Source organism: Ovis canadensis, chromosome 24, assembly GCF_042477335.2.
Source record: "Ovis canadensis isolate MfBH-ARS-UI-01 breed Bighorn chromosome 24, ARS-UI_OviCan_v2, whole genome shotgun sequence".
NCBI lineage: Eukaryota > Metazoa > Chordata > Mammalia > Artiodactyla > Bovidae > Ovis > Ovis canadensis.
In genome coordinates this window covers 34,482,509-34,508,792 of record NC_091268.1, presented here as the reverse complement: position 1 = coordinate 34,508,792, position 26,284 = coordinate 34,482,509, and the positions used below count along the sequence as shown (strand labels likewise).

At 37.2% G+C, this 26,284-nt stretch overlaps 1 protein-coding gene across 1 annotated transcript in view; it reads right to left on the bottom strand.

Annotated features, from left to right (window-relative positions):
* The window catches only part of LOC138428860 (phospholipid-transporting ATPase ABCA3-like), a 248,510-nt gene that overhangs the window by 78,094 nt on the left and 144,132 nt on the right, over positions 1–26,284 (bottom strand). The window contains exons 14-16 of the mRNA XM_069569793.1: positions 25,487–25,585; positions 22,995–23,148; positions 21,316–21,613 (exon numbers count right to left, since the gene is read on the bottom strand). Of these exons, the coding sequence (XP_069425894.1) occupies positions 21,316–21,613; positions 22,995–23,148; positions 25,487–25,585 (551 nt within the window). The remainder of the gene's footprint in view (positions 1–21,315; positions 21,614–22,994; positions 23,149–25,486; positions 25,586–26,284) is intronic.

The following is a 26,284-nucleotide window of genomic DNA, read 5'->3' as shown; positions in this document are numbered from 1 at the left end:
GGAGCCCTGGGATGCTGCAATTCATAGGGTCGCAAAGAGTCAGACATGACTGAACCACTGAACTGAACTGATGTGATATCTCATGGCAATTTTTATTTGTATTTCTCTAATAATTAGTGATGTTAAGCATCTTTTCATGTGCCTTTTTTCCATCTGTATGTCTTATTTGCAGGGACTTCTACTTCTAACATTACGATTAAGAAAAACAAATCATTATTAAGAAAAACTAGAAAGCTTGAATAATATCAAATATGGTTGAAACAATCAGAAAATTAGCAAAGCAACTATCTTTGGAAATACAAAGACCTAAGAGAAAAAGAAAACTCACCTAGTCAAAAGTTTTATACTACTTTTCCCTTCTGTACAGTTGTAGAAATAGAAGGTCGAGAAGCATCACAGAAAGTTGAGCAAAATACTACAGTTAATAAGAACTTACAGATGTTTCATGATGCTTAGAATAAAAAACAGAAGTTTCAAGCTTATCAAAGAAGTCACAGTATAAAAATTCAAGATAGAGAAGCTGATAGAAGTGAGCCTTATACTCAGTCTCAGAGCGTGGGCCATATCAGACATGAAGCTTATTTTTTATGGTCCATAAGCTAAGAATTATTTTTACATTTTTAATTGATGAAAAATAATATAAAAAAAGATGAAGGTGGAGAAGAAGAAAGAAGAGAGAGAGGAAAAAAAGAAGAGGGATGTGGAAGGAAGGAAGAGGTGGAGATGGAAGGAGGACGACAAGGAGGAGGAAGAAGAAAGAGGACGAGGAAGAGGGAGAACACAGAGACTGTATGTGGACTATGAAGTCTAGAGATGTTGTGGGGAGGGAGGTGGGGGGGGGTCATGTTTGGGAACGCATGTAAGAATTAAAGATTTTAAAATTTAAAAAATAAAAAAAAACAAAAAAAATAAAAATAAAACATATATCATGTGGCTTTTGTACAGAACATGCTGGATGGCTCTTGTTTTAGTAGCTGAAAAGAAAATGAGAAGCTTGCTTTATGCTACTTCGACAAAAAAAATCATTTCTTGATTCCTAAGAGTAAAAGGTGAAAGGTTAACAAATTGAAGGTAAAACTATCCTTAAAATGTTGAGGGAAATAAGTAAAGAATCAGGGAGAAAAAAAAATCTCATTCAGGGAGAAAAACTAGAGTTCAAGGCTCACTAAGAACAGAGAGATCTGGGAAATACTCTCAGTCTTTCAACCGATATATTTGAGCAGTTATATTCCAAGAGTAAAGATAAATACAATAGATCAGGTCTTATAAGACTAAATCAATATTATATCCCTTCAATCCTATTAAAGTCAGCTATCCTGTCCTGGCTATTATAAACAGTGCTGCGATGAACATTGGGGTACATGTGTCTCTTTCAATTCTGGTTTCCTCGGTGTGTATGCCCAGCAGTGGGATTGCTGGGTCATATGGAAGTTCTATTTGCAATTTTTTAAGGAATCTCCACACTGTTCTCCATAGTGGTTGCACTAGTTTGCATTCCCACCAACAGTGTAGGAGGGTTCCCTTTTCTCCACACCCTCTCCAGCATTTATTGCTTGCAGATTTTTGGATCGCAGCCATTCTGACTGGTGTGAAGTGGTACCTCATTGTGGTTTTGATTTGCATTTCTCTGACAATGAGTGATGTTGAGCATCTTTTCATGTTTTTGTTAGCTATCCGTATGTCTTCTTTGGAGAAATGTCTATTTAGTTCTTTGGCCCATTTTTTGATTGGGTCGTTTATTTTTCTGGAGTTGAGTTGCATAAGTTGCTTGTATGTTTTCAGGATTAGTTGTTTGTCAGTTGCTTCATTTGCTATTATTTTCTCCCATTCAGAAGGCTGTCTTTTCACCTTGCTTATATTTTCCTTTGTTGTGCAGAAGCTTTTAATTTTAATTAGATCCCATTTGTTTATTTTTGCTTTTATTTCCAGAATTCTGGGAGGTGGATCATAGAGGATCCTGCTGTGATTTATGTCTGAGAGTGTTTTGCCTATGTTCTCTTCTAGGAGTTTTATAGTTTCTGGTCTTACATTTAGATCTTTAATCCATTTTGAGTTTATTTTCGTGTGCAGTGTTAGAAAGTGATCTAGTTTCATTCTTTTACAAGTGGTTGACCAGTTTCCCCAGCATCACTTGTTAAAGAGATTGTCTTTACTCCATTGTATATTCTTGCCTCCTTTGTCAAAGATAAGGTGTCCATAGGTGTGTGGATTTATCTCTGGGCTTTCTATTTTGTTCCATTGATCTATATTTCTGTCTTTGTGCCAGTACCATACTGTCTGGATGACTGTGGCTTTGTAGTAGAGCCTGAAGTCAGGCAAGTTGATTCCTCCAGTTCCATTCTTCTTTCTCAAGATTGCTTTGGCTATTCGAGGTTTTTTGTATTTCCATACAAATCTTGAAATTATTTGTTCTAGTTCTGTGAAAAATATTGCTGGTAGCTTGATGGGGATTGCATTGAATTTGTAAATTGCCAGCAAAAAGACACAGATGTGTATAGCGGACTTTTGGACTCAGAGGGAGAGGGAGAGGGTGGGATGATTTGGGAGAATGGCATTGAAACATGTATACTATCATGTAAGAATCAAATCGCCAGTCTATGTCTGACGCAGGATACAGCATGCTTGGGGCTGGTGCACAGGGATGACCCAGAGGGATGTTGTGGGGAGGGAGGTGGGAGGGGGATTCATGTTTGGGATCGCATGTACACCCGTGGTGGATTCATGTCAATGTATGGCAAAACCAATACAGTATTGTAAAGTAAAATAAAGTAAAAATAAAAATTAAAAAAATGTCAGCTATCCTGAATATAACTGAGTAAATAAATAAATAAAGCCACTCAGAAGGATAATCTTAGCTTAATCCTCTACAGACTAGTATTTTAACATAATGTCCAGTATTCACTAAAAGTTACCAGATATTGTAAATGTGATCAAGAGAAAAAAGTAGTCAAAACACACCAAATATAAGGGTTAAAATAATCATAATTTGGAACAGGACCTCTGCCCTGCATTGGGGAAATTTCCCTGACGTGGAGATCAGTGACCTGCAATGTCAGTCAGTCAATTAGCAGGACCTGGGGATCATTGAAGAAGCAGGAGAGTTCCAGAAAAACATCTATTTCTGCTTTATTGATTATGCCAAAGCCTTTGACTGTGTGGATCACAATAAACTGTGGAAAATTCTGAAAGAGATGGGAATGCCAGACCACCTGACCTGCCTCTTGAGAAACCTATATGCAGGTCAGGAAGCAACAGTTAGAACTGGACATGGAACAACAGACTGGTTCCAAATAGGAAAAGGAGTACGTGAAGGCTGTATATTGTCATCCTGCTTATTTAACTTATATGCAGAGTACATCATGAGAAATGCTGGGCTGGAAGAAGCACAAGCTGGAATCAGGATCGCCGGGAGAATATCAATAACCTCAGATATGCAGATGACACCACCCTTATGGCAGATAGTGAAGAGGAACTCAAAAGCCTCTTGATGAAAGTGAAAGAGGAGAGTGAAAAAGTTGCCTTAAAGCTCAGTATTCAGAAAATGAAGATCATGGCATCTGGTCCCATCACTTCATGGGAAATAGTTGGGGAAACAGTGGAAACAGTGTCAGACTTTATTATTTTGGGCTCCAAAATCACTGCAGATGGTGATTGCAGCCATGAAATTAAAAGACGCTTACTCCTTGGAAGAAAAGTTATGATCAACCTAGATAGCATATTGAAGAGCACAGACATTACTTTGCCAACAAAGGTCTGTCTAGTCAAGGCTATGGTTTTTCCAGTGGTCATGTATGGATGTGAGAGTTGGGCTGTGAAGAAGGCTGAGTGCCAAAGAACTGTGTTGGAGGAGACTCTTGAGGTCCCTTGGATTGCAAAGAGATCCAACCAGTCCATTCTGAAGGAGATCAGCCCTGTGATTTCTTTGGAAGGAATGATGCTAAAGCTGAAACTCCAGTACTTTGGCCACCTCATGCAAAGAGTTGACTCATTGGAAAAGACCCTGTTGCTGGGAGCGATTGGGGGCAGGAGGAGAAGGGAGTGATAGAGGATGAGATGGCTGGATGGCATCACTAACTTGATGGACGTGAGTCTGAGTGAACTTCAGGAGTTGGTGATGGACAGGGAGGCTTGGCGTGCCGTACTTCATGGGGTCGCAAAGAGTTGGTCACAACTGAGCGACTGAACTGAACTGAACTAAATGACCTAGTGGTTTTCTCTGCTTTCTTCAATTTAAGTCTGAATTTTGCAAACTACTTCAGCACTCTTCCTTTTAGAACTGCGTGAAAGTGAAAGTGAAAATCTCTCAGTCATGTCTGACTCTTTGTGACCCCATGGACTATATAGTCCATGGAATTCTCCAGGCCAGAATACTGAAGTAGTTAGCTGTTCCCTTCTCCAGGGGACCTTCCCAACCCAGGGATTGAATCCAGGTCTCCTGCATTGCAGGCAGATTCTTTACCAACTGAGCTACCAAGGAAGCCCAAGAATACTGGAGTGGGTAGCCTATCCCTTTTCCAGTGGATCTTCCCAACCCAGGCCTCAAACTGGGGTCTCTAGCATTGCAGGTGGATTCTTCATCAGCTGAGTTACTAGGGAAGCCTGAAAACCCCTTGAACAGTATGAAAGGGCAAAAAGATATGAAACTGAAAGATGAACCTCTGAAGTCATTAGGTGTTCCATATACTACTGGAGAAAATTGGAGAAGTAGCTCCAAAAGGAATGAAGAGGCTGAGCCAAAGCAGAAACGATGCCCATTTGTGGATGTGTCTAGTGGTAAAAGTAAAATCCAATGCTGTCAAGGACAATATTGCATAGGAACCTGGAATGCTAGGTCCATGAATCAAGGTAAATTGGAAGTGGTCAAATAGGAGATGGCAAGAATGAACATCGACATTTAAAAATCAATAGATGAAGTGGATGAAATTGGGTAAATTTAATACAGATGACCATTATATCTACTACTGTTGGCAAGAAATGCTTAGAAGAAATAGAGTTGCCCTAATAGCCAACAAAAGAGTCCAAAATGCAGTCCTTGGATGCAATCTGAAAAACGACAGAATGATCTCTATTTGTTTCCAAGGCAAACCATTCAATATCGAGTAATCTAAGTCTATGCCCCAACCAATAATGCCAAAGAAGTTAAGTTGAACGGTTTTATAAAGATCTACAAGACGTCTTAGAACTAACACCAAAAGAAATGTCCTTTCATCACAGGGGACTGGAATACAAAAGTAGGAACTAAAGAGATACCTGGAGTAACTGGAAAGTTTGGCCTTAGAGTACAAAATGAAGGAAAGCAAAGTCTAACAGAATTTTGCCAAGAGAACACACTGATCATAACAAACACCCTCTTCCAACAACACAAGAGATGACTCTAAACATAGACATCACCAGATGGTCAATATAAAAATCAGATTGATTATATTCTTTGCAGCTGAAGTTGGAGAAGTGCTTTAGACTCGGCAAAAACAAGATCAGAAGCTGACTGTGGCTCAGATCATGAACTCCTTATTGCAAAATTCAGACTTAAATTGAATAAAGTAGGGAAAACCACAAAGCCATTCAGCTATTATGTAAATCAAATCCCTTATGATTATTCAGTGGAAGTGACAAATAGATTCAAAGGATTAGATCTGATAGCAGAGTGCCAGAAGAACTCTGAACTGGGTGTTTGTAACATTGTACAAGAGGTGTGGATCAAAACCATCCCCAAGAAATGACATGCAAAAAGGGACAGTGGTTGTCTAAGGTGGACTTACAAATAGCTGAGAAAAGAAGAGGAGTGAAAAGTAAAGGAGAAAGGAAAGATACACCCATTTGGATGCAGAGTTCCAAAGGAAAGCAAGGAGAGATAAGAAACCCTTTCTAAGTGAACAACACAAAGAAATAGAGTAAAACAATACAATGGGGAAGACTACAGATCTCCTCACAAAAGTTAGAGATAACAAGGGAACATTTCATGCAAGGATGGGCAGAATAAAAGAAAGAATGATAAGAACCTAACAGAAGCAGAAGATATTAAGAAGAGGTGGCAAAAATACGCAGAAGAACAGCAAAAAAAAAAAAAGTCTAAATGATCTAGATAATCATGATGGAGTGATCACTCACCTAGAGGCAAACATCCTAGAGTGGGCATTAGTTCAATTCGGTTCAGTCGCTCAGTCACGTCTGACTCTTTGCGACCCCATGAATTGCAGCACGCCAGGCCTCCCTGTCCATCACCAGCTCCCGGAGTTCACTCAGACTCGCGTCCATCAAGTCAGTGATGCCATCAAGCCATCTCATCCTTGGTTGTCCCCTTTTCCTCCTGCCCCCAGTCCCTCCCAGCATCAAAGTCTTTTCCAATGAGTCAACTCTCCGCATGAGGTGGCCAAAGTACTGGAGTTTCAGCTTTAAGCAGCATTCCTTCCAAAGAAATCCCAGGGGTGATCTCCTTCAGAATGGACTGGTTGAATCTCCTTGCAGTCCAAGGGACTCTCAACAGTCTTCTCCAACACCACAATTCAAAAGCATCAATTCTTCGGCGCTCAGCCTTCTTCACAGTCCAACTCTCACATCCATACATGACCACTGGAAAAACCATAGCCCTGACTAGATGGACCTTAGTTGGCAAAGTAATGTCTCTGCTTTTAAATATGCTGTCTAGTTTGGTCATAACTTTTCTTCCAAGGAGTAAGCGTCTTTTAATTTCATGGCTGCAATCACCATCTGCAGCGATTTTGGAGCCCCCCCAAATAAAGTCTGACACTGTTTCCACTGTTTCTCCATCTATTTCCCATGGAGTGATGGGACCGGATGCCATGATCTTCATTTTCTGAATGTTGAGCTTTAAGCCAACTTTTTCACTCTCCTCTTTCACTTTCATCAAGAGGATTTTGAGTTCCTCTTCACTTTCTGCCATAAGGGTGTTGTCATTTGCATATCTGAGGTTATTGATATTTCTTCCGGCAATTTTGTGTTACTTCCAGTCCAGCGTTTCTCATGATGTACTCTGCATATAAGTTAAATAAGCAGGGTGACAATATACAGCCTTGACATACTCCTTTTCCTATTTGGAACTAGTCTGTTGTTCCATGTCCAGTTCTAACTGGGCATTAAGAAGCATTATTATGAACAAAGCTAGTGGAGGTGAAACAATTCCAGCTGAGCTATTAACCTGTGGTGGATTCATGTTGATGTATGGCAAAACCAATACAAAAAAAAAAAAAGGAACAGATGAATACTAACAAAAATAAAATAAAATAAAATCCTAAAAGATGACACGGTTAAAGTGCTGCAGTCAATATGTCAGAAAATTTGGAAAACTCAGCAGTGGCCAAAGGATTGGAAAAGGTCAGTTTTCATTCCAGTCCCAAAGATGGGCAATGTGAAAGAATATTAAAACTACCACACAATTGCACTCATATCATATGCTATCTAGGTAATATCCAAAATCCTACAAACTATGCTTCAATAGTATGCGAACTGAGAACTTCCAGATATTCAAGCTTGATTTTGAAAAGGCAGAGGAACCAGAGATCAAATTGCCAACATCCATTGGATCATAGAAAAAGCAAGGAAATTCCAGAAAAACATCTACTTCTGCCTCATTGACTATGCTAAAACCTTTGACTGGGTGGATCACAACAAACTGGAAAATTCTTAAAATGGTGGAAATACCAAACCACCTTACCTGCCTCCTGAGAAACCTACATGCAGGTCAAGAAGCAACAGTTAGAACCAGACATGGAACAACGAACTGGTTCAACATTGGGAGAGGAGTATATCAAGGCTGTATATTGTCACCCTGCTTATTTTTCTATGTGGTTACCTCATGCAAAATGCTTGCTGAATGAAACTCAAGCTGGAATCAAGACTGCTGTGACAAATATCAATAACCTCAGATATGCAGATGACACCAACTTATTGGCAGAAAGCAAAGAGGAACTAAAGAGGCTGTTGGTGAAAGTGAAAGAGGAGTGTGAAAAAGCTGGCTTAAAACTCAACATTCAAAAACCTAAGATCATGGCATCCAGTCCCATCACTTCTTGGCAAATAGATGGGGAAAAATGGAAACAGTGACAGACTTAATTTTCTTGAGTTCCAAAATCACCGCAGACAGCAACTGAAGCTATGAAACTAAGACATTTGCTGTTGAAGAAAAACTATGGCATATTTAGACAATTGAAAAGCTGAGACATTACTTTGCTAATAAATGTCTGTATAGTCAAGGCTATAGCTTTTCCGGTAGTCATTTACGGGTGTGAGAGTTAAAGCATAAAAGAGGCTGAGTGCTGAAGAATTGATGTTTTGAACTGTGGTGCTAGAGAAGACTGTTGAGAGTTCCTTGGAGTGCAGGGAGATCCAACCAGCTGATCCTAAAGGAGATCAATCCTGAACTTTTTTGTATGGACTGATGCTGAAGCTGAAGCTCCAATACTTTGGCCATCTGATGCAAAGAGCAGACTCATTAGAGAAGACTCTGATGCTGGGAAAGATTGAAGGCAGGAGGTAAAGGGGATGACAGTGGATGAGATGGTTGGATGGCATCACCGATTCAATGAACATGCATTTGAGCAGACTCCAGGAGAGATTGAAGGACAGAGAAACCTGTTGTGCTGTAGTCCATGAGGTCGCAGAGTCAGACACGACTGACTCACTGAACAACAAATTGGACAGTCAAGGCCACTTTTTTTTTGCTTCTTGTTGACTTGATCAGGCCCTGCTATCTGTCACAGGCCAGTACCACCAAACCCACTTGTAGCTAGTCTCTCCAGCAATGCACTTGCCTGCCCCTAATTCAACCCCTGTCACCAGCTTCCACTCTAAACTGCATAACCAAGTTGAGAGTGTGCCACCATAGGAGAACATGCTGACAGCTAGGGATTCCACAGGTTCCAATGAGCCCAGAGCTGTTCACATCCCCTGCTACCTTCCTTGGCCACCATCATTCTGCACATGTCCACAACTGTCCTTCACTATATAGGCAGTTGCAGGTGGCACCTACAGCCAAGTGTATGCTCTAGACTCCATGGCTGCCTGATCTGATTCCTAGCTGTTTCACCGGATGCACTGCTTAGGACTCCAATAGCCATTACAACCACTGAGTACCCCCAACACACACACACCCACACACAGAGTGTTTGCCAAGGACTAAACAGATGAAAGAAAAAACATTTAATGAAATACAGCATCCTTTCATGATGAAATGTCCAGCAGTTTTGTAGAAGGAATATACCAAAACAATAAAGGGCATATGTTAATAACACAAATCCAAGACATCATCATACTCAACAATGAAAAGTTGAAAACGTGTGTGTTTTATAAAAATGTAAACCTTTGAATATGTGTTCAAGTAATAATTAACAAGGGAGCCAAGAATTTCAATGGGAAAAAGACCCTTAATAAACGGTGTTGGGAAAACTAGATACCCACATGCAGAATGAATCTGGACCCCTATTTTACAACATTCACAAAATTAACTCAAAACTGATTAAGGATTTAAAAATAAGTTGAAGTTATAAAATTGCTAGAAGAAAACAGGAAAAACCTCCCCAACATTCTTCTTTATATTGGTACTTTGGATATGACACCATAATCACAATTAACAAAACCAAAAGTAAACAAGTGAGAATACATCAAACTAAAACACTCCTACACAGCAAAGGAAACAATCAACAAAATGAAAAGCAATCTAAGGAATGGGAGAAATTATTCACAAACTATGTATCTGATGAAAAGCTAAAATACCAAATACAAAAGGAATTCATACAACTCAATAGAAAAATAATACTAACTCAGTTTAAAAATGTGCAGAGTACCAAAATAGATAGTTTTCTAAAGAAGGCATACACGGTCAACAGGTATATGCAAATGTGCTCAACATCACTAGTCATCAGGGAAATATAAATCGAAATTACAGTAAACTATCACCTAACATCTGTCAGAATGGCTATCATATAAAAGAAAAGAGATAAGTCCTGACAAGAATGTGAAAAAAAGAGAACACTTGTATACCATTGGTAGCAAAATAAAGTGGGATAGCCACTATGTAAAATACTATGGAAGTTCCTCAAAAAGTTAAAAAGATAACTACCATATGATTATTACTATGGAAGATATATTACGATGGTAGATATATACACTTCTGAGTATATATCCAAAGGAAATAAAATCACTGTCTTAAAGAAATATCTGCACCCCTCCCCATGTTCACCACAGCATTACTAACAATATTCAAGGCATGGAAACAACCTGATTGTGTATCAACAGATAAATGAATAAAGATTTATGTCTACCTATTTATAGAGAGAAATGGTAATTTCCTGGTCCTGGGCTGGGAGGTGGGAGAAATGGGGAGATGTATGTCACAGGGTACAAATTTCCTGTTATAAGTTCTGGAATCCAATGCACAGCATAGTGACTATAGTTAACAATATTGTGTCGTATACTACTACAGAGCCGACCTTTAAAGTTATAACCGCACAATGAAAAATTGTAACTTGCTGAGGTTATGGATTTATTAACAAATCTTTTGCATCAGTAATTTTGCAATATGTATGTATATAAAATCATCACATTGTATACTTAGAACACACAAAACGTCATTTGTCAGTTGTATCTCAATAACTATGGGAAAAAATAGACTTTCTGTTCAGGTCTCTTGAGATTCAATAAGAATTTTAGGATTTTTCTATTCTCCTTCCTCCAAATAACTTGGATTTTGATAGGGCCAGCACTGAAACTGAATGTTTTGAGGGGAATATTGACACCTTAGCAATATTAAATCTGCTTATCTATGAATATAGAGTATCTTTTCATTTATTTGTATCTTCTTTAATTTCTTTCAGCAAGGTTTGTCATTAAACATGTCTTTCATCTCCTGGGTTAAGTTTATTCTTAAGTATTTTATTCCTTTTTTGGTAAGAAAATGTATTTTATTTATTTATTTTTTAAATTGAAGGATAATTGCTTTACAGAATTTTGTTCTGTCAAAACACAACATGAATAACCATAGGTATACATATATTCCCTCCCTCCCATCTTCTTCCCCATTCTACCCCTCTAGGTTGATACAGAGCCCCTGTGAGTCTCCTGAGACATAAGCAAATTCCCGTTGGCTCTCTATTTTACATATGATAATGTAAGTTTCCATGTTACTCTCTGTACATCGCACCCTCTCCCCATGTCTGTAAGTCTGTTCTCTATGTCTGTTTCTCCATTGCTGCTAGGTCACTTCAGTCGTGTCCAACTCTGTGCGACCCCGTGGACTGCACCTACCAGGCTCCTCTGTCCATGGGATTTTCCAGGCAAGAGTACTGGAGTGGGTTGCCATTGCCTTCTCCATTGCTGGCCTGCAAATAAATTATTCAGTATCATCTTTCTAGATTTCGCATATATGTGTTAGTATATGATATTTATGTTTCTCTTTCTGACATACTTCACTCTGTATAATAGGCTCTAGATTCATTCACCTCATTAGAAATGATTCAAATGTGTTCCTTTTTATGGCTGAGTAATATTCCATTGTGTATATGTACCACAACTTCTTTATCCATTCATCCGTCAATGGACATCTAGGTTGCTTCCATGTCCTAGCTAATGTAAATAGTGCTGCAATGAACAAAGGGATACATGGGTCTTTTTCACTTTTGGTTTCCTCAGGGGATATGCCTAGGAGTGGGATTGCTGTGTCATATGGTGGTTTTATTCCTAGTTTTTTAAGGAATCTCCATATCATCTTCCATAGCATTTGTATCAATTAACATTCCTACCAACGGTGCAAAAAGGTTCCCTTTTCTCCACACCCTCTCCAGCATTTATTGTTTGCAGACTTTTTGTTGATAGCCATTCTGACCAGTGTGAGGTGATATCTCATTGTAGTTTTGATTTACATTTCTCTAATAATGAGCGATGTTGAGCATCTTTTCATGTGTTTGTTAGCCATCTGTGTCCTCTTTGGAGAAATGTCTGTTTAGGTCTTTTTCCCACTTTTTGACTGGGTTGTTTTTCTGGCATTGAGTTGTATGAGCTGCTTGTATATTTTGGAAATTAATCCTTAGTCAGTTGTTTCATTTGCTATTATTTTCTCCCAATATGAGGGTTGTCTTTTTGCCTTGCTTATAGTATTTTAGTCTTTTGATGCTGTTATAAATGAAATGTTTTTCTTAATTTTGTTTTTGGATTGTTCACTGTTATGTATAGAAATGCAACTAATTCTTGTGTGTTGATTTTGTACTTTGCAACTTTTCTGTATTGGTGAACTCATTTTTTTTTGTGGGAACTTAGGACATTTTGTATATAAGATCATGTTGAGAACAGAGGTAATTTGAACTTATCGCTTTCCAATTTGGATGTCTGTCTCTTTGCTGCTTAAATTCTCTAGCTAGCACTCCTAGAATTATGTTGAACAGAAATGTAAAAGCAAGTATCTTCATTTTGTTTTGATCTTAGAGGAAAATCTCTCAGTGCTTCAATATTGACCATGATTTTAGCTGTGGGCTTTTGATACAAATGTATTTATTATGTTAAGGTAGTTTCCTTCTGATTTGTTGAGCATTTTCTATCATAAAATAATTATCACTCTGTGAATTGTATTTTCTCATCAGTTGAAATGATCATGCAGTTTTTTTTTCTTTCATTCTGTTAATGCAACATGGACTGGTTTTCATGTGTTCAACCATCCTTCCATTCTAGGAATGAATCCCACTTGGTCATTGTGAATAATCCTTTTAAGGTCCTTTTGCCTTGTTTGATAGTATTTTGTTACTGAGTTTTGCATTGACATTTACTAGGGATATTGGTCTGCAGTTTTCTTATAATGTCTTTGTCTGGCTTTAGTGTCAGGGTACTGAATGCATTTGAAAGTGTTCTGTCTTTTACAATATTTTAGAAGAGATTGAGAAAACTTGGTATTAATTCTTTTCTAAATATTTGGAAAAATTCACCTGTGAAGTCATCTGGCCCTGACTGCTCTTTGTTGGGAGTCTTTTTAAAAAATTATTGATTCAATTACCTTACTTTTTATAGGATTTATTTGATTTTATATTTCTTCACAATTCAGTTTTGTGCATTTCTTGGACTTTGTCAATTTCATCTAGGTTCTCCTATGTAAAATCAGCAATAGTATTCCCTCTTTCATTTCTGGTTTAGTAATTTGAGTCTTCTCTTTTCTCCTTGTCACTCTTTGTAAATTTTCCTCAAATATATTGATCTTTTCAAAGAAACAACTCAATTTTGTTCACTTTCTCTATTGTGTTTCTATTCTTTATTTTGTTCATATCTGCCCTAGTTTTTATTATTTCTTCTTCCTGTTAGCCTTGTGTTTAGTTATTCTTCTTTTTCTAGTTTCTTAAGTTGTAAAGTTAGGTGGTTGCTTTGATAGTGTTCTTTTTTTAAATTTATTTTTAATTCAACTATAATTGCTTGACAATGTTCTGTTGGTTTCTGCTGTACAACAATGCAAATCAGCAAAATGTATACATATGTCCCCTCCCTCAGGAGCCTCCCTCCTATCCCCAGCTCCATCCCACCCTTCTAGGTTGTCAGTTTTCTTCTTTTATTTTATTTTTTAAATTTAAATTTATTTATTTTAATTAACATACACATCACACACTGCTTTTGCTACATTCCTTAATATGATATATTTTCATTTTCATTTGTCTCAAAGTATTAATATTTTCTAATTTCTCTTGTTATTTCTTATTTGACCTAATGATAGTTGAACATTGTTTTTTGCATTTCCACATTTGTTATTTTCCAGTTTTCTTGTTATTCTTATCTAGTTTCATTCAGTTATGATCAGAAAGTACACTTTGTAGGATTTCCATTTTTTAAGTTTATTAAGATTTATTCTGTGGCCTAGCATATGATCTATCCTAAGGAATCTTTCTTGTGCATGCAAGAAAAACGTGTATTCTGCTGTTTGTTGAGGGAGGTGTCCTTTTTTGTCTGTTAAGTCTAGTTGATTTATGACATTGTTCATGGTCTCTCTGTCCTTGTGGATCTTCTGTCTTACTGTTCTATTTACTGTTTAAAAATATGATACTGAAGTTTCTGATTATTATTGTATAGTGTTTATTGCTCCATTGTGTCAATGTTTGCCTCACATATTTAGGATATTTGGTGCTATGTTTATAATTGCTATAGATACCCTTTTAGATTACATCCTCTTTGTGTCTTAGTCTTATAACACTTTTTGGTTTAGAGTCTACTTTGCCTGATATTGGTATAGTTCATTCTGCTCTCTTTTGCTTACTATTTGCATGGAGTATGTGTTCTTATCCTCTCACTTACAACATATGTGTGTCCTTGCCCAATAAATTAAAATCTGCCACTGCTTCCACTTTTTCTCCCTCTATTTGCCATAATGTTGATGGGACAGGATGCCACCATCTTAGTCAAATGCTTAATTTTAAGCCAGTTTTTTCACTCTCCTCTTTCACCCTTATTAGTTATTCTTAATTTTCTGCAATTAGAGTGGTATCATATGCATGTCTGAGGTTGTTGATATTTCTCCCAGTAATCTTGATTCCAGCTTGTGGAATAAAGTTTAGCATTTTGCACAATGCACTCTGTATATAAGTTAAATAAGTAGGGTAACAATATACAGCCTTGATGTATACCTTTTCTAAATTTGAATCAGTGTATTGTTTCATGTTTGGTTCTAATTGTTGCTTCTTTCCTGCATACAGGTTTCTCAAGAGACAGGTAAAGTGGTATGGTATTCCTATCTTTTTAAGAATTTTTCATATTTTATTATGATCCACACAAAGGCTTAGTGTAGTCAATGAAGCAGAAGTAGATGCTTTTTGGAATTACCTTGCTTTTCCTATCATGAAATGGATGTTGGCAATTTGATCTTTGGTTCCCTTGCCTTTTCTAAATCCAGCTTGTACATCTGGAATTTCTTGGTTCATGTACTGTTAAAACCCAGCTTGAAGGATTTTGAGCATTAGTTTATAGCGTGTGGAATGAGCACAATTGTATGGAAGTTTGAATATTCTTTGACATTGCCTTTCTTCGGGATTGGAATGAAAACTGAACTTTTCCAGTCCTTTGGCCATTGCTGAGTTTTCCAAATTTTCTGACATATTGAGTGCAATACTTTGACACCATCATCTTTTAGGATTTTAAATGGCTCAGCTAGAATTCCATCACCTCCACTAGCTTTGTTCATAGTGATGCTTCCTAAGGTCCACTTGACTTCACACTCCAGGATGTCTGGCTCTAGGTTAGTGAGCCATCGTGGTTATCCAGGTTATTAAGAACTCCCCCCACCCACCTTTTTAAATAGTTTTTCTGTGTATTCTCACTTTTTCTTAATGTCTTCTGCTTCTCTTAGGTCCTTGCTATTTCTGTCTTTTATTGTGTTCATCTTTGCATGAAATGCTCCATTGATATCTCCAATTTACTTAAAGAGATCTCTAGTCCTTCCCATTCTATTGCTTTCCTCTATTTCTTTGCATTGTTCACTTAAGAAGGCTTTCTTATCTCTTTTTGCTATCCTCTGGAACTCTGTATTCAGTTGGGCATATCTTTCCTTTTCTCCTTTGCTTCACTTCTCTTCTTTTCTAAGCTGTTTGTAAGGCTTCCTCAGACAACCATTGTGCCTTGCTGACTTTTTTTTCCTTGATGGTGTCACCAGCTCCTGTATAGTGTTACAAACCTTCAACAATAGTTCTTAAGGTACTCTGTCTACCATTTCTAATTTGTTGAATGTATTCATTATCTTCACTGTATAACCACAGGGATCTGATTTAGGTCATACCTGAATGGACTAGTGGTTTTCCCTACTTTCTTCAATTTAAGTCTAAATTTTTCAATAAGTAGCTGATGATCTGAGCCACAGTCACCTCCAGGTCTTGTTTTTGCTGACTGCATAGAGCTTCTCCATCTTCAGCTGCAAAGAATATAATCAGTCTAACTTCAGTATTGACCATCTGGTGATGTCCGTATATAGAGTTGTCTCTTGTTTTGTTGAAAGAAAGTGCTTGCTACGACCAGTGCATTTCTCTTCACAAAATTCTGTCAGACTTTGCTCTACCTCATTTTGTATTCCAAGGCCAAACTTACCTGTTACCCCAGTTATCTCTTAACTTCTTCATTTTGCATCCCAATCCCCTATGATGAAAAGGAATCCTTTTGGTGTTAATTCTAGAAGGTCTTTTAGTTCTTCATAAAATCATTCGACCTTAGCTTCTTTGACATTAGTTGTTCGGGCATATATTTGGATTATTGTGATATTGAATGGTTTGTCTTGGAAACGAAACCAAGATCATTCTGATGTCTTTGAGATTGCACCAAAGTACTGCAATTTGGACTCTTCTGTTGGCTATGAGGGCTCCTCCATTTCTTAGGGCTTCTTGCTCACAGTAGTAGATATAACAGTTAACTGAATTAAATTTACCCATTCACGTCCATTTTAGTTCACTGATTCCTAAGATGTTGATGTTCACTTTTGCCATCTCCTGCTTGACAACATTCAGCTTACCTTGATTCATGGACCTAGCATTCCAGGTTCCTATGCAATATTATTCTTTGCAGCATTGAACTTTACCTTTAACACCAGATTTTAGTGATTTACAGTTACTTTTTAATCTTTTGTCTTTCAAATCCTGTAAAAAAGTAGGATTATAAACCAAAATTGTAATAATATTGGTTTTTACTTTTATCCATGTATTTAGCTTTACTCTAGAATTTTTATTTTCATATGGCTTTGAGTTACTGTCCAGTGTCCTTTCATATCGCTTTGAAGAAGAATCTTTAAATTTTCTTTTAGGGTAGATTTCATAATGAACTCCCTCAGTTTTTATCTCGGAATATCTCAATTTTTGAAGTGCAGTTTTGCTAAATATAGACTTCTTGGTTCACCATTTTTTTAGCTTTCATTAAATATATCATCCCACTGCCTTCTGACCCACAAGGTTTTAACTGAGAAAATTTCTGATAATCTCATTAAGGATCTCTTGTACATGATTGTTTTTCTCTTGTTGCTTTCAAGATTCTTTGTCTTTCAACAGTTTGATTATAATGTATCTCACTGTGGATCTCTCTCTGGTTGTCCTACAAGGAGTCTATTGAGCTTCTTGTATTAGCATATCCAAGTCTTTCCTCAAATTTGGAAAATTTTCAGCTTTGCTTTTTCAAGTAAGTTCTCTGTCCCTTTCTTTTTTTGCCTTCTAGAATTTTCAGAATGTGTAGCTTGGTCTGTTTTATATTGTATGATAATTTCATTAGATTTTGTTCAGTTTTCTCCTTTCCCACCCCCCCCCCCTTTTTCTGCTCCTCAAATTCAATAGCTTCAAGTATTATGTCTTCACATTTGCTGACTGTTCGTCTTCCTGCTCAAGTTTGCTGATGAATTCCTATGGTGGAGTTTTCAATTCAGTTTTGTATTTTTTAGCTTCAGAATTTTTGTTTGGTTCTTTTAAAAATTTGTCTTTGCTGATATTCTTACCATATATGGCTTTCTTGACTTACTTCAGTATTTTGCTCATGTTTCCTTTAACTTAGTGAACACATTTAAGAGAGTTAAAGTCTTTGTCCCATAAATCCAAAGCTTGTGTTTTCTAGAGTTGGTTGACTGGAGCATGTTTCTGTTTATTTGTATAGCATGTGATTTTTTTTTTGACATCTGGGATTTGAAAAAAGTTGCTATCCTAGTCTTTGCAGATTGTATCTCAGCAGAGACAGAACTTACTAATCTGTCTTGCATAAAGGTTTAATTTTTCTCAGAACATTTCTGGGCATATATATCCTCCGGGCTTATGTATATGTTTTTCCTTCATCTCTTCACTATATATGGCTGCTTTTAAATGTATTAATATCCCTATGAATTTTACCTTTGTTCCCTTTTGGGACCCTAGATGTTCTACTGTATTGTGATACCCATAATATCTTGTCCCTGGTGCCTGCATGTCTGCAGTCCCCCTTGTAGTTTTCATACCCTGGCATCTATCACTGCTTTCAGCAACTTTAATATAATATCCAAACTATGGCACTGTTCTCATTTGAGCCCTGAGTCAAGTAAATCAAATTTAGTTCTTTGCACAGTTCTCAACTTGGCCTGAATGTTGAAAAAATTCTACTCTTTTCATCCCAAAGGAGCAACCAGTAAATGCATAGCTTTCTACCAACTCAGTGTACTGTCTCATAGAGGGTGATGGTGTAAAGATAAGCAAAAACACCACAGATACCCTTACAGTTTGCATGTAGCTTTTTTGACTGGGCATTCACTTGATTGTTGCAGACACTTCACCAGTTTCTATAAGAAGCTATTTTAGCTAAACTCTCTCTCTCTTTGTGTGTGTGCGTGTGTGTGTGTTTACTAGCTATTTCTATAGGACAAGAATTTTTTAATATATAAATTTATTTATTTTAATTGGAAGCTAATTACTTTACAATATTGTACTGGTTTTGCCATACATCAACATGAATCTGCCATGGGTGTACACGTGTTCCCCATCCTGAACGCCCCTCCCACCTCCCTCCCCGTACCATCCCTCTGAGTCATCCCAGTGCACCAGCCCCGAGCATCCTGTATCCTTCATCAAACCTGGACTGGCAATTCATTTCATATATGATATTATACATGTTTCAATGCCCTTCTCCCAAATCATCCCACCCTCTCCCTCTCCCACAGAGTCCAAAAGACTGTTCTATACATCTATGTCCCTTTTGCTGCCTCACATACAGGGTTATTGTTACCATCTTTCTAGATTCCATATATATGCATTAGTATACTGTATTGGTGTTTTTCTTTCTGGCTTACTTCACTCTGTATAATTGGCTCCAGTTTCATCCACCTCATTAGAACTGATTCAAATGTATTCTTTTTAATGGCTGAGTAATACTCCATTGTGTATATGTACCACAGTTTTCTTATCCATTCATCTGCTGATGGACATCTAGGTTGCTTCCATGTCCTGGCTATTATAAACAGTGCTGCGATGAACATTGGGGTACACGTGTCTCTTTCAGTTCTGGTTTCCTTGGTGTGTATGCCCAGCAGTGGGATTGCTGGGTCATAAGGCAGTTCTATTTCCAGTTTTTTAAGGAACCTACACACTGTTCTCCATAGTGGCTGTACTAGTTTGCATTTCCACCAACAGTGTAAGAGTGTTTGTTCCCTTTACTCCACACCCTCTTCAGCATTTATTGCTTGTAGACTTTTGGATAGCAGCCATTCTGACTGGCGTGAAATGGTACTTCATTGTGGTTTTGATTTGCATTTCTCTGATAATGAATGATGTTGAGCATCTTCTCATGTGTTTGTTAACCATCTGTATGTCTTCTTTGGAGAAATGTCTGTTTAGTTCTTTGGCCCACTTTTTTGATTGAGCTGTTTATTTTTCTGGAATTTAGCTGCAGGAGTTGCTTGTATATTTTTGAGATTAGTTCTTTGTCAGCTGCTTCTGAAGGCTGTCTTTTCACCTTGCTTATAGTTTCCTTTGTTGTGCAGAAGCTTTCAATTTTAATTAGGTCCCATTTGTTTATTTTTGCTTTTATTTCCAATATTCTGGGAGGTGGGTCATAGAGGATCCTGCTGTGATTTATGTTGGATAGTGTTTTGCCTATGTTCTTCTCTAGGAGTTTTATAGTTTCTTGTCTTATCTTTAATCCATTTTGAGTTTATTTTTGTGTATGTAGAACAAGAATTTGAGGCTTCTTAGCCTACTAATTTTCTCAAGAGCTACTTGAATAATTTTTAATTAAGACAACAGCAAGACGCTAGAGCTTCTCCAGTGGCTCAGGCAGTAAAGAATCTGCCTGCAGTTGGGAGACTTGGGTTCAATCCCTGGGTTGGGAAGAGCCCCTGGAGAAGGGCATGGCAACCCACTTTAGTATTCTTGCCTGGAGAATTCCCATGGACAGAGGAGCATGGTGGGCTACAGTCCATGGGGTCACAAAGAGTTGGACATGACTGAGTGACTAACCACAGCAGAGAAAGATGATAAAAGGACTAACAAGAAGGAAGATTTAATTTGATCCTTATTATTAATATATATCTGAAATATAGTCTTTTAATTTTTGTATCAACAATATAATGTAGTGAAAAAGAATAACATTTTGAATTGGGCAAATTCATTTTCTCTCTCTCTCTTCCCTCTTCTCTTCTAAACAACTGTGTCATTTTTAATTAATAAGTGTTCATTTAGTCATCCAGTAATGGAGGAGAAAAAAATGTATGATTTACTGACAGGCTTTATGCCACCCAACCTATAATGTTTATCAACATACAATCAAGATAATGGTAGAATTAACCAACATCTCTGAATGCACTTTCACCTCTCACAATAGAACCTAAAAGATAAACCTGCTAAACTGCATAGGTAATATGTTAACATGAAGTAACACTGTTAACCAGATAGCAGCTGAAGGAAATACAAATGAATTACCTGGCAGGAAATGGTCAGTCTTGTAAAAGGACAGACTTGCCTCTTACTGGGATGATCTAGTGTAGTGTGAGTTAATATTATAATCTCTTAAAATCTAATCCCTGCTCTAATACATACTAGATGCATGAATTGGGGTGGCTCACTTAACATCTCCAAACCTTAGTGTCCCCAACTTTAGGAAATATTATTGTTATAGAAATAGACAATGCAAATACTTAGAAAAGTTCTTGCCAAAAGTACTTGTTCAGTACATATAATCGGTTACTATTACTACTTTACAAGTAAATAAGTTCTGAGTAGCCTGCCCATAAAGCTTTCACCCATACTTGTTTACCCATTTTTAGATACGGTCAATCTAGATACATACATTATAAGGAGTCTTTCAGGATTTAGGACCATCAATACCACACTGTAAGACTGGTTTTATGTGAAATTCTGTGCTACATTTCACAAAAGAAAATATTCTGGTACTTGAGTCCATTCCTTAGAAGGTGAGGGCTTCCTTGATAGCTCAGTTAGTAAAGAATCTGCCTGCAATGCAGGAGACCTGGGTTTGATCCCTGGGTTGGGAAGATCCCCTGGAGAAGGGAAAGGCTATCCACTCCAGTATTCTGGCCTAGAGAATTCCATGGACTGTATAGTCCATAGGGTCACAAAGGGTTGGACACGACTGAGCGATTCTCACTCACTTTCACTTGGAAGGTGTAGGAAATGGCTGGTAGATGACCCATACTCCAGCACCTCCATTAATAATTAACTTTTGTAGCCAGTAATTTCAACTGATTGTTCTTGCATCTGGTTTAGTTGTCTTTATGAGATTACAAAAATAAAAATAAAAATAACAAGTAACTAAATATTCCAGTTAAGACCTTTTTTTGGAAAAACACAACAGGTCTTTACCTACTAGCAGTCATTTTTTTTTTTGAAGGAGGCTTACCTTTTACTTCATGAAGTTTCTGTTTCTTAGCCTTTAGCAAGATCTCAAGATTTTTTACAAAATTCATAGTAAACTCAGAATTTCCAGAAATTGAGAAGGGCACAATTGTTTCACCATATTGTTCCAAATCCATTTCTCTCTCAAGTTCTTCACCTCTTGAAAACTCCACATCGCTCATCAAAAAATAAAAAATACCCAGGAGTGCTAGTATCTGCAGCAAGATCAAGTTCCAGTTGCGCCAAGAGAACATTGCTCTTTTCATGAACATGGCAAAGAACTGCTGACTGTAAAGAGTCCACTGACAAGACAGAAGATGGCATTACAGCATCACAATGGTCACAATATTTAATGAAATTCATTAATATTTTAAATCTTATGATCGAGGATGTATACAAGTTTATAAATATACCCTTGAACAGAAAGAACATAACCATAGTTCACAGACTAGGTGACAAATAAGACTTCTTATTTGTATAATGTGTTGATTGCAAGGATTAATGCTTCCATCTAATTACACTGAAAACCTCAAAAGGATCACTAACACATTCATAGCGTCTCTGACCAGAGCAACATCACATCTATCTTTCTTAGCCAATATTAAATTGTAATATTTCCAAATTCTTAGCCACTGACCACCAGAGAAGTCCCATCAATCAGTATTTTCTGAATGAAACAACTAGCATTTAGATGTTGTCACTGACTGGAAATAAGGTAAAGTTTAGAAGGATTCTTTTTCACATTGTTTTCTGACTTTTAAAAGATGGATTATTAGATATATTTTTGGATGACAGAATATAGCAATACAATTAATTTTTCTACACTATTCTGCAAATCTTTCATTGTCTGCATCTTTATAAGAAGGGGGAAATAAGGAAGAGTGATATAGCAGAAATGTGCAAGCAGGGAGAAGAGGAAAATTATATTTTAAAGTATCCAATTCATGGCAAACATTCCAAAGGTCATATTTTACTTGGTGTTAACTCATTAAAATGTCTCACAGAAAATTAAATTAAAGCATAAATATGTTAAATAATTTGTTTAAAGTCAAATAGCTAGTGAATAGAGCAGGAATTCCAGTTCTCTCTGGTTCAAAATTCCACTCATTAGTTGTACAATATCAACTCTGCTTCACAACTGACTCATCAGCCCTCTCAGTGAAAGTATGCTTATGGGCAACTCTGAGAAATATATCTTCCACATCAGAATCCCTAGTGTTTTGGGGGAACACTATAGGGAGTATTTAGTTAAGAGAACAAGGACAGAAATGCTTGTCAGTCCAATGAAATTTCCCATGGTAATGAAGAAAGATACTGAATTGGGAGTAAATAGTTCACTAGGAAATATCAATTCACTTCAATTCATAAATTTAAATAGTTTTATGTACATGAATAGTGATAAGTTTTATAAGAAACTTTATCAACTCTGAGTGGACTAACAGTTCAAAACTGTGATAAGTGACTCTGAGGAATAATAATGGGAAGAGTAAAAATCTAATTCCTACTATCATATTTTACTTTTGAATTAAAAAACTAACTGAATTGTTTTACATACTACTCCTTACCTGAACTTCTTTGGCTAAGAACTCAAACTCTACTTTTAATTCAATATTAAAATGAAATATTATAACTTTTATCTCATACAAATATATACAAAATTATATTCTTAGCGAAGTTGCTCACCCCAGTATTAAATGTAACATTAGAGTGCTCATTCAAGTTGGAGGGAAAAGATGATCTCTCAAAATTTCTAGGGACATTCATATTCTGATTTATGTCTTCACTTTCATCTTCACTTTTTAGGGTCTGCAAAATCGGATTATTCGATTGACTGACCCTACACACATAGAAAAAGAAAATTATTTTAACCAGAATAGTGGTTTCTAAATACATAGTTCATTATAAAATTTTCAAAAATTGAGTCAAAATTTTTAAAAAAATCACTGGCTAGAAGTTGTTAAATCTGTAAAAACTGATATTGATAATATACAGCAGTTTTATTTTCATAATGCTTCTAAGCTTATTTCAGAAAAATTAAACTAAAGAGGCTCTTTAGTTCTTCTTCACTTTCTGCCATAAGGGTGGTGTCATCTGCATAGCTGATGTTATTGATATTTCTCCTGGAAATCTTGATTCCAGCTTGTGCTTCATCCAGCCCAGCATTTTGCATCATGTACTCTGCATATAAGTTATATAAGTAGAATGACAATATACAGCGTTGATGTACTCCTTTCCCAATTTGAAACCAGCCTGTTTTTCCATGTCTTGTTCTAACTGTTGCTTCTTGACTTGCATACAGGTTTCTCAGGAGACAAGTAAGGTGGTCTGGTATTCCCATCTCTTTAAGAATTTTCCATAGTTTGTTGTGATCCACACAGTCAAAGGTTTTGGCATAGTCAATAAAGCAGAAGTAGCTGTTTCTCTGGAGCTCTCTTGTTTTTCCTATGATCCAATGGATGTTGGCAATTTGATCTCTGGTTCCTCTGCCTTTTGTAAATCCAGCTTGAACATCTGGAAGTTCATGATTCACATACTGTTAAAGTCTGGCTTGGAGAATTTTGAGCATTACTTTGCTAGCGTGTGAGATGAGTGCAATTGTGTGATAGTTTGAGCATTCTGTGGCATTGCCTTCCTTTGGGATTGGAATGAAAACGGACCTTTTCAGTCCTGTGGCAACTGCTGAGTTTTCCAGATTTGCTGGCATATTGAGTGTAGCACTATTAACAGCACCATATTTTAGGATCTTCCATCAATTCCACTAGCTTTGTCCGAGGTAATGTTTCCCAAGGTCAACTTTACTTCACACTCTGGGATGTCTGACTCTAGGTGAGTGACCACACCAAAATGGTTATTCAAGTCATTAAGACCTTTTTTGTATATTTACTGTGTATTCTTGCCACCTCTTCTTAATCTGTTCTGCTTCTGTTAGTCTCTGTCTTTCATTGTGACCATTTTTGCATGAAATTTTCCGCTTGGTATCTCTAATTTTCTGAAGAGATCTCTAGTCTTTCCCATTCTATTGTTTTCCTCTCTATCTTTGCAATGTTCATTTAAGAAAGACTTTCTTATCTCTCCTTGCAATTCTTTGGAATACTGCATTCAGTTAGGTGTCTTTCCCTTTCTCCTTGTCTTTCATTTCTATTCTTTTCTCAGCTATTTATAAGCCCTCCTTAGAAAACCACTTTGTCTTCTTGCATTTTTTTTTTTCCTTTGGGATGGTTTTGGTCACCTCCTCCTGTACAATGTCACAAACCTCCGTCCATTGTTCTTCAGGTACACTGCCTACCAGATCTAATCCCTTGAATCTACCTGAATAGTCTTTGTTCTTCCTTACTTTCTTCAATTTAAGCTTGAATTTTGCAATAATGATCTGAGCCATAGTCAGCTCCTGGTCTTATTTTTGCCAACTGTATATAATTTCTCCATCTTCTGCTGCAACCTAGCTAATCCATCTAATTTCAATATTAACTATCTAGTGATATCCATGTGTGGAGTCATCTCTTGTGTTGTTGGAAGAGAGTGTTTGCTGTGGCCAGTTTGTTCTTTTGGCAAAATTCTGTTAGCCTTTGTCCTTCTTCATTTTGTACTCCAAGGCCAAACTTGCCTGTTACTCCAGGTACTTCGTAAATTCCTGCTTTTACATTTCAGTCCCCTCTGAGAAAAAATCCATGTGGTCATTTTCATTAGTTTTCAGTGATTGTGGTTTTCATTCGGGAAGCTATGAGATTGGAGTTCTTGCTTCTTCTGGCTTCTCTCTTTGCTCTAGGCCAGTACTAACAATTCTACCCACAAAATACACAGACATTCAATTGTAATCCCAAAGTTTCAAATAATCTTATGATATATTCCTCTGCTCTAGGTATTCCATACCTGGATTTAGTTTTTTGTGCAGTTTCATAGTCTCATTTTTTTTCATTGAGTATCCTGCTTCCTAACTCTCTGAACTGATATTCTCACTCTAGTTCCATGAGTCACAGCAGCCTTAGCACATGAGGCAAGCAATGTACATAAACTGATATGTTTGTGATTCATAGAAGATAATCATAGCTAACAATCCATTACTACTTCAATTATTCTAGCTCCACACATGATGGGTCTTGCTTTCAAAATGAAATCTGATTTTAAGGAAAATAAATTTTTTTTCTACTCTCTTGCTCCCATGCATCATTACTTACCTAATGAAAACCTCTTCCATTGTAGTGATGGAGATACCAAAGCTAGCAATACCCAACTCTTCCTGTCTTTCTTCCATTTCAGTGAATAGATCTTTAAACCTAGGAGAAGAAGGTGAAGGAGCTAGTACTCGGAAGGTGATTTTCACATTAATATTTTTGTTGCCTTCAACAGTGGGGGAAAATGTAGTTTATCCTTCGCTGCAATGCTGATCATAGTTTCCATGGTAGGTGATAAATCAGGAATGTGGAATATTCCTGGAATATACATGTATGACTATCACCACCAAAGCTATAGACATACCAATCACCTCCTATAATTTCCTCCCATCCTTTTTATTATTTTTTGTTTTTGTGGTAAAAACACATAATCTGAGATCCATTCTCTTAGTGTAAATATTCAGTTCAGTTCAGTTCACTCACTCAGTTTTGTCTGACTCTTTGCGACCCCATGAATTGCAGCACACCAGGCCTCCCTGTCCATCACCAACTCCTGGAGTTCACCCAGACTCACGTCCATCGAATCAGTGATGCCATCCAGCCATCTCATCCTCTGTCGTCCCCTTTTCCTCCTGCCCCCAATCCCTCCCAGCATCAGAGTCTTTTCCAATGAGTCAACTCTTCACATGAGGTGGCCAAACTATTGGAGCTTCAGCTTTAGCATCATTCCTTCCAAAGAAATCCCAGGGCTGATCCCCTTCAGAATGGACTGGTTGGATCTCCTTGCAGTCCAAGGGACTCTCAAGAGTTTTCTCCAGCATCACAGTTCAAAAGCATCAATTCTTCGGCGCTCAGCTTTCT